The 16,692-nt window shown below is 44.2% G+C and overlaps 1 protein-coding gene across 5 annotated transcripts in view; it reads left to right on the plus strand.

Moving 5' to 3' along the window:
- LOC144511333 (F-actin-uncapping protein LRRC16A-like) overlaps positions 1 to 16,692 on the plus strand; it is a 380,857-nt gene that overhangs the window by 280,431 nt on the left and 83,734 nt on the right. For all 5 annotated transcript variants that reach the window (XM_078241629.1, XM_078241637.1, XM_078241604.1 and 2 more), the window contains 2 exons: positions 3,420 to 3,595; positions 13,728 to 13,815. In XM_078241629.1, coding sequence (XP_078097755.1) covers positions 3,420 to 3,595; positions 13,728 to 13,815 — 264 coding nt within the window. The remainder of the gene's footprint in view (positions 1 to 3,419; positions 3,596 to 13,727; positions 13,816 to 16,692) is intronic.

Genomic DNA, 16,692 nt, shown 5'->3' on the forward strand with positions numbered 1-16,692 from the left:
TTATACTCGATACTCCGATTTATAAAGGCCAATGTACCAAAGGCACTCTTTACGACCCTATCCACCTGTGACGTCACTTTTAGGGAATTCTGTACCTGTATCCCCAGATCCCTCTGTTCAACTGCACTCTTCAGAGTCCTACCATTTACCCTGTACGTTCTTCTTTGGTTTCTTCAGGGCGGCACGGTAGCACAGTGGTTAGCACTGCTGCTTCACAGCTCCAGGGTCCCGGGTTCGATTCCCGGCTCGGGTCACTGTCCGTTTGGAGTTTGCACATTCTCCTCGTGTCTGCGTGGGTTTCCTCCGGGTGCTCCGGCTTCCTCCCACAGTCCAAAGATGTGCGGGTTAGGTTGATTGGCCAGGTTACAAAAATTGCCCCTTAGAGTCCTGGGATGTGTAGGTTAGAGGGATTAGTGGGTAAAATATGTGGGGGTAGGGCCTGGGTGGGATTGTGGTCGGTGCAGACTCGATGGGCCGAATGGCCTCCTTCTGCACTGTAGGGTTTCTATGATTTCTATGGTTTGTCCTTCCAAAGTGCAATATCTCACACTTGTCTGCGTTAAATTCCATTTGCCATTTTTCAGCCCATTTTTCTAGTTGGTCCAAATCCCTCTGCAAGCTTTGAAAACCTTCCTCACTGTCCACTACACCTCCAATCTTTGTATCATCAGCAAACTTGCTGATCCAATTGACCACATTATCATCCAGATCATTGATATAGATGACAAACAACAATGGACCCAACACCAATCCCTGCAGCACACCACTAGTCACAGGCCTCCACTCAGAGAAGCAATCCTCCACAACCACTCTCTGGCTTCTTCCATTGAGCCAGTGTCTAATCCAATTTACTACCTCCCCATGTATACCTAGCGACTGAACCTTCCTAACTAACCTCCCATGAGGGACCTTGTCAAAGGCCTTGCTGAAATCCAGGTAGACAACATCCACCGCCTTCCCTTCATCCACTTTCCTGGTAACCTCCTCGAAAAACTCCAATAGATTGGTCAAACATGACCTACCATGCACAAAACCATGTTGACTCTCCCTAATAAGTCCCTGTCTATCCAAATATTTGTAGATCCTATCCCTTATCACACCTTCCAATAACTTGCCCACCACCGACGTCAAACTTACTGGCCTATAATTTCCCGGATTTCTTTTGGAACCTTTTTTAAACAACGGAACAACATGAGCCACCCTCCAATCATCCAGCACCTCCCCTGTGAATACTGACATTTTAAATATGTCTGCCAGGACCCCTGCAAGTTCAACACTAGCTTCCCTCAAGGTCCGTGGGAATACCCTGTCCGGTCCTGGGGATTTATCCACTCTGATTTGCCTCAAGACAGCGAGCACCTCCTCCCCTTTAATCTGTAAAGCTTCCATGACCTCCCTACCTGTTTGCCCTATTTCCGTAGACTCCATGCCCGTTTCCTCAGTAAATACGGATGCAAAAAAACCATTTAATATCTCCCCCATCTCTTTTGGTTCCATACACAGTCTACCACTCTGGTCTTCAAGAGGACCAATTTTATCCCTCACTATCCTTTTGCTCCTAACATACCTATAGAAGCTCTATGGATTTTCCTTCACTCTGTCTGCCAAAGCAACCTCATGTCTTTTAGCCCTCCTGATTTCCCTCTTAAGTAGCTTCTTGCACTTTTTATACTCCTCGAGCATCTGATGTGTTCCTTGCTGCCTGTACATTTCATACAACTCTCTCTTCCTCTTAATCAGTGTTACAATCTCCCTCGAGAACCAAGGTTCCTTATTCCTATTTACTTTGCCTTTAATCCTGACAGGAACATACAAACTCTGCACTCTCAAAATTTCTCCTTTGAAGGCCTCCCACTTTCCATTTACAACCTTACCAGAGAACAGAGTTCTCTGTTCTGTGCACTCTGTTATGTGCACTAATGCACATAACAGACTTATGTGCATTAGTGAGTCATGTTTGGATCCAGTTGCCATTCAAATAGAATGGTTCAGTTTAGCTTTTTCACTTCACTGAGATCAATATTTGACTGTGATGTGAGGCTGGCCAACAAGTTTTTAGCTCAGCTAACAGAAATTTTACTGAAGAGAATTTAACATTTTGGATCTACCCTGGTTTACTACTGATGTGTGTGATCTCCAGAAATAAAACGGCTTATGTCAGTACAGATTGAGTACTCTAATATTTGCTATTTATGGATTTATTAGGACTTCCCATCGAGGAATTGAGTAACTAATTGTTTAATTGGTACAGCATTGGGTTTCTTGAAGCTACGTCAGACAAGTACTTTGATAGCTTGTCTTTTCCTATATTTAACTCTCCTATTTAGGTATTCTTAGAATCATAGAATCCCTACACTGTAGAAGAGGCCATTAGGCCCATCGAGTTTGCACTGACTCTCTGACAAGAGTATCTTTGTAAGAAGTCTCACAACACCAGGTTAAAGTCCAACTCGTTTATTTGGTAGCACAAGCTTTCGGAGTCTCGCTCCTTCATCAGGTGAGTGAAGAGCTGTGTTCACAAACAGGGCATATATAGACACAAACTCAATTTACAAGATAATGGTTGGAATGCGAGTCTTTACAGGTAATCAAGTCTTAAAGGTACAGACAATGTGAGTGGAGAGAGGGTTAGGCACAGGTTAAAGAGATGTGTATTGTTTCCAGCCAGGACAGTTAGTGAGGTTTTGCAAGCCCAGGCAAGTCGTGGGGGTTACAGATAGTGTGACGTGAACCCAAGATCCTGGTTGAGGCTATCCTCGTGTGTGGAACTCAAGTTCCGCACACATGAGGATGGAGACAATACACATCTCTTTAACCTGTGCTTAACCCTCTCTCCACTCACATTGTCTGTACCTTTAAGACTTGATTACCTGTAAAGACTCGCATTCCAACCATTACCTTGTAAATTGAGTTTGTGTCTATATATGCCCTGTTTGTGAACACAGCTCTTCACTCACCTGAAGAAGGAGCGAGACTCTGAAAGCTTGTGCTACCAAATAAACCTGTTGGACTTTATCCTGGTGTTGTGAGACTTCTTACTGTGCCCATCCCACATCAAGAGTATCTTACTCAGGTCCTCTCCTCTGCCCTATCCATGTAACCCCATACATTTCCCATGTCTAATCCCATCTAACCTATACATCTTGGGACACTAAGGGGCAATTTGGCATGTCCAATCTACCTAACCTGCACATCTTTGGACCGTGGGAGCACCTGGAGAAAACCCACGCAGACATGGGGAAAATGTGCAAAATCCACACAATCACCCAAAGCCGGAATTGAACCTGGGTCCCTGGAGCTGTGAGGCAGCAGTGCGAGCTACGGTGCCGCCCGGCTGTTTCAACCGGTGGCTGCAGCTTTCATATCTAAAAAAAATTTAAACCCTTCTGCTTTTGAGTGTTTTCATCTTTGCTTTACAGACTATGCTGGAGTCCATGGTGGATGCAGCTGAGGGGCTGTGTCCTCACGTGATGAAGAAAACCCACCTGCGCCAGAATCTAATAGAGGCCAGCACCGAGAAAGTTTCCATCCCTCGGACATTTGTCAAGAATGTTCTGCTTGAGCAATCGGGAATCGATATTCTGAACAAAATTAGGTATTTTGCTACATGAATCTATTATACATTAGTAGTAATTGCAGTTTTAATAGTGTGTTAGAAGTAAGTTTGAAATTATGTGAACGATCCAGATTTTTCAATTCCGAATAACCTCATCCAGTCTGTATTATACAACCACTGACCTATATATTATACTTCAAGATGGGCTTTAATTTTACAATCTTCAGTATTTTTACGAGTAGTGTAAATTTTATTATTAAAACATATCTAACTCACTTGGGAAAATGGAGCCCCAGGATTGATTGTAGCTGTTGAAGTGTTGATTCAAAGTGCCAGATAATGTTAGCCATAATGAGCCACGTGAGAGCTGCCAGAGAGGAATCTTTGGTCCTGCTTTTTCCTACAGTTCACCTCTGAGGCAATCAGCTGAGTTGGTTAGATTTTACAATATGACAGTAATTAGTTAGAATCTAGAAAGATGGAAAGGAAACAAACAAACAAATTATTAAGGAAAGATTGTATTTATCCCAAAGTAAAGAGAGACAAAGAATGTGTGAAGTACTGACAGACATTATGAAAGAGTCACTGAACGCTTGGGAATATCACTGGATTGCAAGCAATCCAACATAATATTGATATTCAAAAAAGGTGCTAAAGCTCATTGAGGTAATTATGGACATATTAGTCTTACATAAAAAAGATTCAATTTTATATTGCATCTTTCATGCCCTTGGGTGACCCAAAAGCACTTCACAATGACACTTTTAAAGTGTAGTCACTGTTGCAACATAGGCAAAAATGACCAATTTTTATACAGTAACTCCCACAAGCAGCAATGAAACAAGTAACCAGATAATCGATATCAGTGCTGTTGGTTGAGGAATAATATTGCTGGACTCCTCCATTCTTCTTTGGATAAAGACATGAAGGCAGATAGAGCATTGGTTTAATATCTCATACTAAAGAGAGTATCGTAGGTAGGGAGTTGGGGTGCAGTGTCAATCTGCTCTCAAGAAGTGGATCAGCTGGTGAAAGCCTTTAAGGAGGATGTGTGTCTCCAGTTTTGCACGTTTTTGTTTCTGTTCCCCCATTTCAGCTGGGTTTCCTGAGTCAAGAAGCACAATGTCCAAAACAAGGCCAGAAGGATTAGAACCATAAGGTGTAAGTGCCTCCCTCTCTCCACACGTCCCCCCGATTAATCCCTCTACACTTCGACAATAATCTCTCAAACCTCACCAACCACAACTCTCTCCTCATCTTCTCCCACCAGCTGCAATCTCTCTTTCGTGATCTCCCAAGCACACACACACACACACACACACACACACACACACACACCCCCCCCCCCCCCCCACCCCATCCCCAACCGAACTGGCCATGATTCCTCTCCCCAACCACACTCGCTCTCTATCCCAATCATGTTCCATTTTACTCTGTCCCGACCACATTTGCTCTCTCCAAAACAAACCATAAGTGTGCTCTCCCCAACCCATTTTTACTACATGTGCTGTCTCCCTCTCTGCTCTAACCATGCTCATTCTCTCTCTCTCTCTTGCTCTCTCTTTCCATCCCACTTATGCTCATTCTCTCTGTCTCTGCCTTGCCCATATCTGCTCTCTCTCTGTTCAATCACACATGTTCTGTTTCTCTAATTCCCTCTATTTCTCTTTGTTTCGCCATTCCGACCATGCGCTCTCTCTCTCTCTGTCCTGACCATGCCTGTGCGCACTCTCCTTGACCCAATAACAGTCAATCTCTCCCACTTTTCCCTCCTGACCCTCGCTCTCCCTTCTGACCCTCGCTCCTTTCGCCATTCTCTCCTCTCTTCCCAAATGCATATTCCCAGTCTTATTGGGAAAACCACAAAGTCCCAGAACACTTATTGGAAAATTTCAAGCACATATAACACACAGTTTCTGAGAGTGTGAGACCTGAATATAAACCCTGAAATGTCAAATCCTATTAGAGTAAGTCAACAGATTGATTCTTTAGCCCAAACTATGGCTTGAATACCATGCCTATTTTGATACCAAGTTGCAAGAGCAAAACTCAAATGTTGGAGTGGTTGCAGTCAGGAAAGGTTGGATCATGGAGAAAGATTTTGCAATCTTCAGCTGTGAAAGATGCACTTGCTGTCAATCTGCATCACATTATTAGTGTTACAGTGGTATTATTAGACTATTCACAACAAGATGGTGTTAAACTTGCAAAACTGCAAGAGCTTTGGTTAATATTTAGTTGTCTTTTGTGATGTTGAAAACTGAGACAACTAAAGCCCTTGGAGTTTCACCCATCCCACTGTGGAATTCAGAGAATGGGCAGGATTTTGCGGCCTCGCTCGGGCAAGACCGGAAATTTCTGCCCGAGGTCAATGGAGATTTCGATTGTCGGACCCAGATTCTGTGGCAGGGCGAGGTTGTAGAGTTCCACCAATGTGTCACTAAACACCGCACACAATTGTTTCTTTCCATTTCAAGGTTTTCTTGGCTCCAGTTGCCAACGGCATTTTGTTTTCATTGCACCTAAATAATTAACAATTGCTTGCTATGAATGTCCAGTATTTCGCACACAGGCAATTTTTGTTGCTGATGTCAGTTTGGGAGAAGGAAAATTAACTGTGTCAGCATTGACAGTGTTAAAAATTGTATTGTGTTGCAGCATCACTCACACACACACACACTCACACACATATATACACACACATTTAGGTATTATCATTTTAGGGTGCAGTTTTATCATGGGATTATTATTAATGTAATTGTATTTAAAATGAGGGGGTGGAGGAGATTACAAAGGGAGTGGAGGGGAATCGGTGAAATTTATGTTCCAGATGTAAATTCTACAAAGTTAACTTGATCCTCCACCCCCAATCACCACAGAACAATTCATCACCTACTTGTATCTAACGTAATAAAAAACATTTCAATGCATTTCTGTCACAAATGGGTTTGAAGGAAAATGTCTTCTGCTGTTTAAATGAAAATCACAAACAGCGCCTTAAAGGCAAATATGGAAGTGCCTGCATATCTTTGGTCTTAACTCTGCAACATTCAATTTTCTTCTGACCCTCAAAAAATTATTACTTTTGGCTACATTAGACAACCCCTTTTAAAGCAATGGGAAACACATTAGATGCACTGAAAACCGTGAACACTATGGGTCTGATTTTACCATTTTATTCTAAGTGCTGAATCTGGGCGCAATTCAGATCCGACTTGGGAATCTGCTTTCAGGCGCCCCCATTAGCACTTTGCCTGGAAAAAAAATGGCGAGTCCAAATCACGCTATGGGCGGAGCTTAGCGCTCCCAAAACGATTGGAGCTCTGAACTGCGCACGCGCAGTGAGAAAAATTTGAAAATTGCGCCGCTGTCACATTGCCGCACAGACATCACCCCCCCCCCCTCCCCCCAAGAGAATGAGCGGGCTTCTCTCTCTCTGTTCCCCACCACACCAGGCAACGGTCTGGCCTCCCTTCCCTCCCACCACCAGACAACAGTCAGGCCTCCCCCTCTCAGGCAACGATCTGGCCTCCCCCATCCCCCTTGCTGCCAGAGAATAATCTGACCCGCCCGTCCCCCCTCCCCGCCACCACCACCACTGAGTCTGAGTCAGAGAGCCATTGGAAGCTCTGAACTTACCTCTTCAGAAGCTGGAGCGCCCGAAACAGACCTTTGCCGAGCATGTCTGTTTCGTGCCGAATCTGGATGCACGAACGCGATGGTAAAGGGGGAAATGCCGATAAAGTTGGGCGGGCAGTTCATTAATTCAATTTAAATACATGCAAATGCATTTAAATCGCTATTGCGCCCGTTTCGGGCGCAAATCGGATCACAGCCATTTTCGGGCCTTGGTAAAATGGCATCTGCGCGGATACAGGCGCAGATCGCGTTAATGGCCTCACGCCCAACTTTACCACGTTAGCGCGCAACGCAATGGTAAAATCGGGCCCTATGTTTGCACGAGCTGTTGGAATCGAAGCAGAGTTGACTTTGCCTAAATTGTGCCTATCTGCGAATGTGAAAATTTAGCCCACTCTCAACATCTCAACAACGGTAAATGTGGAAACGTAGTCGGCACTCAACATGAATGGAGGTGAATCAGTTACAGGCAGTAATAATCATGCTGTTTGAGGTAAAATCTATGCTGTGGAGGATTTAAATAGATGAGTGAGAGTTCCAAAAATGAAAACACAGAAAATAGTACAATCCTTTTACTGGCGACGCTTATTAACATACCAGAACCATTGTGTTTACCTGCTGAAAATTAAATTACCCAGTAGGAGGTAGAACATAATCAACTATTGTACCTCCAGTACTCATCAGATAATTTAAAACATACCATCTTCTTGCTTTGAAAATAATTCAGTTAATTTTAAGGCATGCAAATAACACAATCTGTTGATGCTACAACTCACACTGGAAGCTCTGACTACAGACTGGCACAGTGCACTGGGTCTGGGATCACTGTGACGTTTTCAATTCCCACACACCCATTCTTTTGGTCTTGCGAGTAGGTGCGCAAATTGGATCCAACGTTTGAGCAATTTTATACTATGAGCTCACATTTACTCAGCCAAGGCTTGCCTCCTGCTCACTCCTCTGTCTGTACCTGCACTGGACTCCTGCTCACCCTGCAGCCAGGCCTCTGGCTGTCCCCCTGCCAACCTCTGGCTGTGCCCTCCCCGCTGACCTCTGGCTCTCCCCACTCTCGCCGGCTCCGCTGGCCTCCTCCATGGAATTTCTGATTGACCAAACACAGCATTCTGTTGGAATGTCCACAATCATGGCACTGAAAGATAAAGCATGTATAAGTAAATAGAATGGGAGGGAAGGAGGGGTGGGGTGGAGGGGAAGGGCCTCAACGGAGCAGGGAACCCAGACATTTGAGCATTTTGGTGAAAACAGTTGGGACACCAGGGGCCCGATTCTCCCAAAAAAATTCTAAGTGCTGAATTGGCAAGAAAAATGGTGTAAATCATGATTGTTTTCTCAGTGGGAGTTCAGACTCAAATCTCCTGCACTCTGTGCAATGCAGAGATCACAATCGTGAATCTCATTAAAAGCTCAGGGAGTGGGGCCTATTCACTCCGGAATCTGACAGTTCCAGAACTCTATGCATGTGCAGCGGCCCCAAACTGTCAGACTGTAGTTTGCCCAGGTGCCCCACATTGCTGCCCCTCCAGTGCCCCCATGGCCCGATCGCAGCCTGCACAAACATTCCCGGGCCAGCCCCAATCCCCCCACCTTCCTGCCCCATCCTGAAGCATCGTAATCTCCACCTGCTCCGCAAGCCTGCCCGCCCTGGTTCCTGGCCTCTCTCCAGCCACGACTGATCATATCTGCAGAGTGGCAGCGATTGCCACCTTTGCCCCGCCCATGATAGGCCCTGCATTCTTGGCACTGCCCGATGCCCGGGAGGGGTGGTACCCCCTGGCCATGTGCACTTTGACCCTTGGGCAGTGCCACCCCTATGCCCAGGGGACACCACCCCCCACCATCCGACCCCCGGGGGGGGGGGGGCCCAATTGCCCCCACTTCACTCCGGTGGGGTCTCCCACTAGTTCCCCGCAAGTGGGGAGCTACTTTAAACCCCGCTGGAGTGAAATACTGCTGGCGGGGTGGGAGGTGCTACTGGGCCGGGAGAATTCCATGCTGGGCCCGATAATGACATTTAGAATAAATTAAAAACAGATTTAAATTATTTAACTGTCTTCCCGCCGGTTTCCAGTGCCTGCGCCTGCTCTCCGGCTGTGGGAGACGCACGTGCGTCGGGAACGCATGCGTGAATCCCGCGAAATGGCCGACACGCGCATCTCACATCCTGACGCGCCAGAAAGTGTGCGCGTCGGGATGGGAGAATTGGGCCCCAAGACACAGTGAAAAACCCAAATAGTCACCTTCGCTCTGAGGAAAATCTGTCAAAACGTTTTGAGTTTTTTAGCCTGGAAAGAACATGACTGTGAGGAGTCTATAAGTTATGCATGACGTTAAGCAGTACAGGAATGATATACCCAGAGCACTACTTCAAGGTAAACCATAGCAATAGAACAATGAGCATTGGTTCAAACAAGTGAAAGGCAAATTTAGGAATAATAGCAAGAAGGATATCTTCACAGAAAAAGCCAACACTGCTGCTTCCTATTGGGAGACTGGAGTCCTAGAATTATACAACTTGATTTTATGTTCCATGGTTTGTCGGCGCTTGGAGTTGAGTAAAATCGAGTGGATGGCCTTCCAGCTGCTACCCGTCCACCACCTGCCTAAATTTTACCATTTTGTGTTAGGCCACACTTGAGCCCATTGAGGTCCTTAAGTGACCAAAACTAATCACTACTTAAGGGAGCCTCACCCCATTGCCTCTGGTCTTTTACCTGGGCCCTGCGGACCGGGACCATGACATATGAGAAACCCAGCATCTTTAGCTGCATAACTGTTATTCGACAAGGGGGAGGGGGGGATCCTCTTTTGTGGGGCTATGGACTCATCAGAGAAACCCCCCCCCCCCCCCATCTCACCCCTCCCACCAGCATCTGGAAAACAATGCCCTCACCGAGGTAGGTTGGCAGACCACACATTTACTCGGGCTTCTCAGCATTGGGAGCTGCCTGGAGACCAGTTTTGGCTACCACTTCCAATGATGATGCTGAGTTTACAGAACTCCTGGCCAATCAGATTGGTCGGCTACTCTGCAGGACTTCCTGTCGAGTTAGTGGGAGAAGTCTCACCTCGAAGTAGTTAGTGTTGCTCTTACTCTTAAATTGCTGCCAGCAGCCTTTAGAAATGTGGACTGGCTCCTCCCAGTCCGGCCATAAAATTCGAACCGTAAAGTTGTGTTGCACAGAAGGTGGCTATTCAGCCCATTGTACGTGCCAGCTCTTTGAAAGAACTAATTAATTCCATTCCCTCAGCCTTTCCCCTTAGCCCTGAGATTTCTTTTCCTCCAGTATTTATCCAACTCCATTTTCAAGATACTATTCAATCTTCTTCCACCACCCTTTCAGGCAGTGTAATCCAGATCAAGATAATTTGCAGGGCAGAAAGGTTCTCCTTATCTCCCTTCTGGTGTTTTTGCCAGTTACCTTAAATCTGTGTTTTGTTTTTATTATTCATTTTGGGAACGTCAGCATCACTGGCTCGGCCAGTCTGCATTGCCCATCCCTAAGTGCCCTCAAGAAGGTGAGCCACCTTCTTTGGCCCACTGCAGTCCTGGAGTTCCAACACTTTGAACCAACGACAGTGAAGTTACAGCAACACATTCCAAGTTGGAAAGGTGTGTGGTTTGGAGGAGAGCCTGCAGGCCTTGGTGTTTCCATGCGCCTGCTGCACTTGTTCTTTTAGGTGGTAGAGGTTGCAGGTTTGGAAGATGCTGTTGAAGGAGCATTGGCAATTTGCTGCAGTGCATCTCTTTTGATTTGATTCAATTTATTATTGTAGCATGTATTAGCATACAGTGAAAAGTATTGTTTCTTGCGCGCTATATAGACAAAGCATACCGTTCATAGAGAAGGGAACTAAGAGTGCAGAATGTAGTGCTACAGTCATAGCTAGGGTGTAGAGAAAGATCAATTTAATACAAGGTAAGTCCATTCAAAAGTCTGACAGCAGCAGGGAAGAAGCTGTTCTTGAGTTGGTTGGTACATGACCTCAGACTTTTGTATTTTTCCTGACGGAAGAAGGTGGGTGGAAGAGAGAATGTCTGGGGTGCGTGGGGTCCTTAATTATGCTAGCTGCTCTGCCGAGGCAGCGGGAAGTGTAGAAAGAGTCAATGGATGGGAGGCTGGTTTGCGTGATGGTTTGGACTACATTCACGACCTTTTGTAGTTCCTTGCTGTCTTGGATAGAGCAGGAGCCATACCAAGCTGTGATACAACCAGAAAGAATACTCTCTATGGTGCATTTGTAAAAGTTGGTGAGAGTCGTAGCTGACATGCCAAATTTCCTTAGTCTTCTGAGAAAGTAGAGGCATTGGTGGGCTTTCTTAACTATAGTGTCAGCATGGGAGGACCAGGACAGGTTGTTGGTGATCTGGATACCTAAAAACTTGAAGCTCTCGACCCTTTCTACTTCGTCCCCATTGATGCAGACAGGGGCATGTTCTACTTTACGCTTCCTGAAGTCGATAACGATCTCTTTTGTTTTGTTGACATTGAGGGAGAGATTATTGTTGCCGCACCAGTTCACCAGATTCTCGATCTCATTTCTGTACTCTGTCTCGTCATTGTTTGCGATCCGACCCACTACGGTGGTGTCATCAGCAAATTGAATTGGAGGGGAATTTGGCTACACAGTATTAGGTGTAAAAGGAGTATAATAGGAGGCTGAAAGCACAGCCTTGTGGGGCACTGGTGTTGAGGATGATCGTGGAGGAGGTGTTGTTGCCTATCCTTACTGATTGTGGTCTGTGAGTTAGGAAGTTCAGGATCCAGTCGCTGAGAGAGGTGCCGAGGCCCAGGTCACGGAGTTTGGAGATGTGTTTTGTGGGAATAATGGTGTTGAAGCCTGAGCGTTTGGTAATAAACAGGAGTCTGACATAGTCTGGCATCTCCTGTTTGATACACATTTGCCACTTGTCTGCCCAAGCTTGAATGTTATCTGGATCTTGTTGCATCTAGGCACAAACTGCTTAATTATTTGAAGAGTTGTGAATGACACTGAACTCGGCAATAATCACCAAACATGCTCACTTCAGACTTTATGATAGAGAGAGGATCATTGAAGAAACAGCTGAAGATGATTGAGTGTAGGCAATCCTGCAACAATATCCTTAGGCTGCGAAGGTTAGCCACAAACATCTTCCTTTGTGCTAGATATTACTCCAAATAGTTGAGAGACTTCCCCTGCTTCCCGCAGCTTCAGTTTTACTCGGGTTTCTTGGTGTCATACCTGGTCAAATGCTTAATGTCAAGGTCAATCACTTTCACTTTGTCTGTAAAATTCAGCTGTCTTGTCCATGTTTGGGCCGGTCTAGAGCTGGGTGGTCCTCACGGAACCCAAACTGCGCATCAGTGAGCAGGTTGTTGGCTATTTAGTGCTGCTCGATAGCATCAAGGATGACACTTTGCTGTTGATTGAATGTAGACCAAAGGGTTGATGCAGATTGGATCTGTCCTGATTTTTGTGGATAGGACGTACCTGGACAATTTTCCACACTGTTGAGTAGATGCAGTGTTGTAGCTCTAATGGAACAGTTTAGTTCAGGGCATGGCTAGTTCAAGAGCATAAGTCTTTAGAGTACTGCAGTTGGGATGTTGTTGGGGCCCATAATCTTCTGCTGTGTCCAATGCGCTCAGCCACTTATTGATACCATGTGGGGGAAATCAAGTTGGCTGAAGACTGGCATCTTTGATAGTTGGACCTCAGAAAGAGGCTGAGGTGGATCATCCACTCAACACTTCCGGCTGAAGATATTTGCAAATGCTTCAGCTTTGTCTTTGGCATTGATATACTGGATTTCTCATCATTGAGAATGGGAACGTTCATGGAGCTTCCTCCTCTTATTAGTTGTTTCAGTGCCCACCATCATTCACGATGGGATGTAGCAGAATTACCGAACTTTGAATTGATTCATTGATGTGGAATCACTTAGCTCTATCTGTGACATGCTGCTGCTGCTGCTTGGCATGCATGTAGTCCTTGTTGTAGTTTCACCAGGTTGGTATCTCATATTTAGTTAAGTCTGGAATCTGGCACATTCCCCAATACTTTTCATTGAACCAGGGTTGATCCTCTAGCTTGATGGTAACAATGAGTAAGAGCTCAACGTTGACTCTGTTTCTCTCTCCATGCAGTCTTTTAAAATATATTGTTTTTAATTAATAGATTTTTTAAAAAAGTATGTCAGTTATATTTCTTTCCCAAAACTTTGAGGATTGAATCCAAGCTGTTACAACTAAAAACTTATCCTTCTGGTACTGAAGCACCCAAAAGTAAATCTATTTGGGTGGTCTCACCCAGTTCTTAGTACAAAGCTCCTTCTAATTTTATTCTGTCCACCTCAAGGATGCTTAATTTAATGAAAATACTTTGCTAAGTGTGGTAGCAGGTTTTATTCAGATTAAAAGGAGTTTTATGGCACAAGAAAATTGTCTCTGGTCAGCCACAATGCATTTTGCTTTAAGTTGGGGAATGTTTCTTTAATGCTGTCCATTGTCTTTGTCCAATTCTCGTACAGTGAGGTCAAGCTGACAGTGGCATCGTTTCTCTCTGACCATATTGTAGATGAAATTTTAGAAGCACTTTCCAGCTCACAACACAAACTGGTAAGTGTCAAACCCATAAAATGTCTTTATTTCAACTTGTTTATCTTCTGTGCTTTTGACATGTAGTGAAATAATGGATATGTTTTTAAATTTGGGTAAAAGAACCAAGAAGAAAGTATTTAAAGCAAGATGTGAAAACAATCATCAAGTATATTTTTCACTACACATGATTTAAGTATTCTTCACTAAAATAACATTTACGCTTCCGTGAAGGTGAGAGAGGGAAACCAGAGAATTATAGACCAGTTAGCCTACCATCTGTTGTTGGGAAATTTCTAGAGTCTGTAATTAAGGATAAGCAGACTGAACACCTTGCAAATATTCAGCGGGGATCAAAAAGAGCCAGCATGGCATCATCATAGGTAGGCCATGCCTGACAACTCTGATTCAATTTATGGAAGACATGACCACAGTAGGCATTTGATGAAGTTCTTCAGCAGAGATTGTTAGCTAAAGTTGAAATTCATGGTGATGAAGGTAAATACCTTGGTTAGAAAATTAGCTGAACGGAAGGAGACAGAGAGTAGGAATAATAAGGATGTGCTCTAGTTGGCAAGATGTGACTAGCAGAATCAAGCAAGGATCTGTGTTGGGGCCTGAAGTATTCACTGTATCCATTAATGACTTTGATGATGGAATAGAAAGCCACATTTCCAAGTGTGCCAGTGACACCAACAAAGTTGTCAGGTCGGTTTAGCTCATTTGGCTGGACAGCTGGTTAGTGATGCAGAGTGACACCAATAGCATGGATTCAATTCCCATACCGGCTGAGGTTACTCATGAAGGGCGGCCTTCTCAACCTTGCCCCTCGCCTGAGGTGTGATGATCCTCAGGTTAAATCACCACTAGTACCTCTCCCCCTCAAAGGAGAGAACAGCCTATGGTCATTTGGGACTAGGGTGACTTTACTAATTGTTACTGTAAGCAGTTTAGATGGAAGCTGATGATTTCACAATGTTCAGCACTGTTCACAACTCCTCAGATAATGAAGCAATCCATGTCCAAATGCAGCAAAACCTGGGCAATATCGAGGCTTGCGCTGACAAGACACGGATCCAAGGTGATTTGCATAAGAAGCAAATGTGCTGAAAAAAACCATTTTCACATAATGAGTCGTTCAGGTCTGGAATGCATTGCCTGGAGGTGTGGTAGAGGCAGGTTTGATTGGGACATTCAAGAGGGCATTAGATGATTGTTTCTATTTAAGTAATGTACAGGGAGATAGGGGAATGACACTAAGCCATCATGCTTGTTTGGAGAGTCAGTGCAGACATGATGGGCCAAATAGCCTGCTTCTGCACCGTAATAATTCAATGATTCTCTGTGATTCAATAGATTCAGCTCTGCTGCGCACGCAGTCATAAATGGGCAGGCAGTATGAAATTAGTTTTACAATGAATGGCCAATGATCTCCATGCCTATTTTTGGGAGCAATCCAATTTAGCCTCAGGTATGTTGTGGTGCATCAATTGGAAAAGCCAAAAGCTATTTCTTTAAATCTTTGTTGTCTGACTGGAAAGGCTCGATTGAATCCTCATTTGAACACTCCTCGTGGATCCATGGCAAAGTAACATCATCTGAGTAAATTCCTCCACTGAAGAATCTTCAATCAACTCAGCAGTTATGCAGATTGCCAAATAAACAAAGGCCTTCAACATTAGCCACCACATCTGCTGTTATAGTGCGCTTCCTCAATCACCATTTATACAGTCCGTGGTTGTTAATCGGCAGCTATCTAGGCTTCTTATATTTTATTGACAGCAGCTTTGACCTTTAAATCTAGTTGCTGAAGAAGCCAGATTACACACTCCTTCGCCACATTTTCAGATTTGTTCAATTTGCAATCTTACATTGAATCCGATGCAAGAAGAATTCCTCCCTCTTATTTCGATCAACCGCAGCTAAAGTGACATGAATAGGCTTTGCACTCAGTGCAAGCTGCTGTTACTGAAGCTTTAGCTCCATTTTAGGGATAAAAAGGATACAACACACATTTGCATTTTGGATACATTTTGAGCATTTTATGCAACATATAAATCATACATGCATCCAACAGTTCATTCTGAATGCCGTTCAGCACTTTCATTCTGTAATCTAAACTACTTTTGAAGCTGTGTAAAATGAAGGTATATATGCTTCTTATCATTTCAGTTAGTGACTGAAGGCGGCTCAGGTGTATAATCCCTTTCATTGAACTCTGCTTTCATCACCACTCTGCAACCTTTGATCCCCTCTGATCTTGCAAACAATGACTCCATCTCTTAAAGTTTAGCAATTTAGCACAGCCAATCAACCTAACCTGCACACCTTTGGAGTGTGGGAGGAAACTAGAGCACCTGGAGGAAACCCACACAGACACGGGGAGAATGTGCAAACTCCACACAGTCTGATTTTGGATGACCGTTCAATTTCATTTGATTTATTATTGTCACATGTATTAGTATACAGTGAAAAGTATTGTTTCTTGTGTGCTATATAGACAAAGCATACCGTTCATAGGGAAGAAAAGGAGAGTGTGCAGAATGTAGTGTTACAGTCATACACAGTCGGGTGTAGAGAAAGATCAAGAGATTGAATTAAAGTATTGTTAGAGAGTTTAAAAGCATTACAATAAAGTTTTAGAAGTATAGAACAAGAGTAAAAGATAGCATTAGAAGGTATGCTGGGCACAGCTTGCAAGAAGTCGCCATGCTCCGCGCCATCTGCTAACTCAGTCAGATGTTTAATTAAACTCAAATCTTATCATTGTTTTTAGTTTTGTTTTCTCTGAATGAAAAGACAACTCTATCCCATTGGTGATTTTATTTTGCTCTGCAAGATTACTTGAAGCTTTTCTTTCATTTCATGTTGGATGTAAAGATTATGTATTGTTGCAAG

This window comes from Mustelus asterias, chromosome 2 (assembly GCF_964213995.1).
Source record: "Mustelus asterias chromosome 2, sMusAst1.hap1.1, whole genome shotgun sequence".
In the NCBI taxonomy this organism is placed as follows: domain Eukaryota; kingdom Metazoa; phylum Chordata; class Chondrichthyes; order Carcharhiniformes; family Triakidae; genus Mustelus; species Mustelus asterias.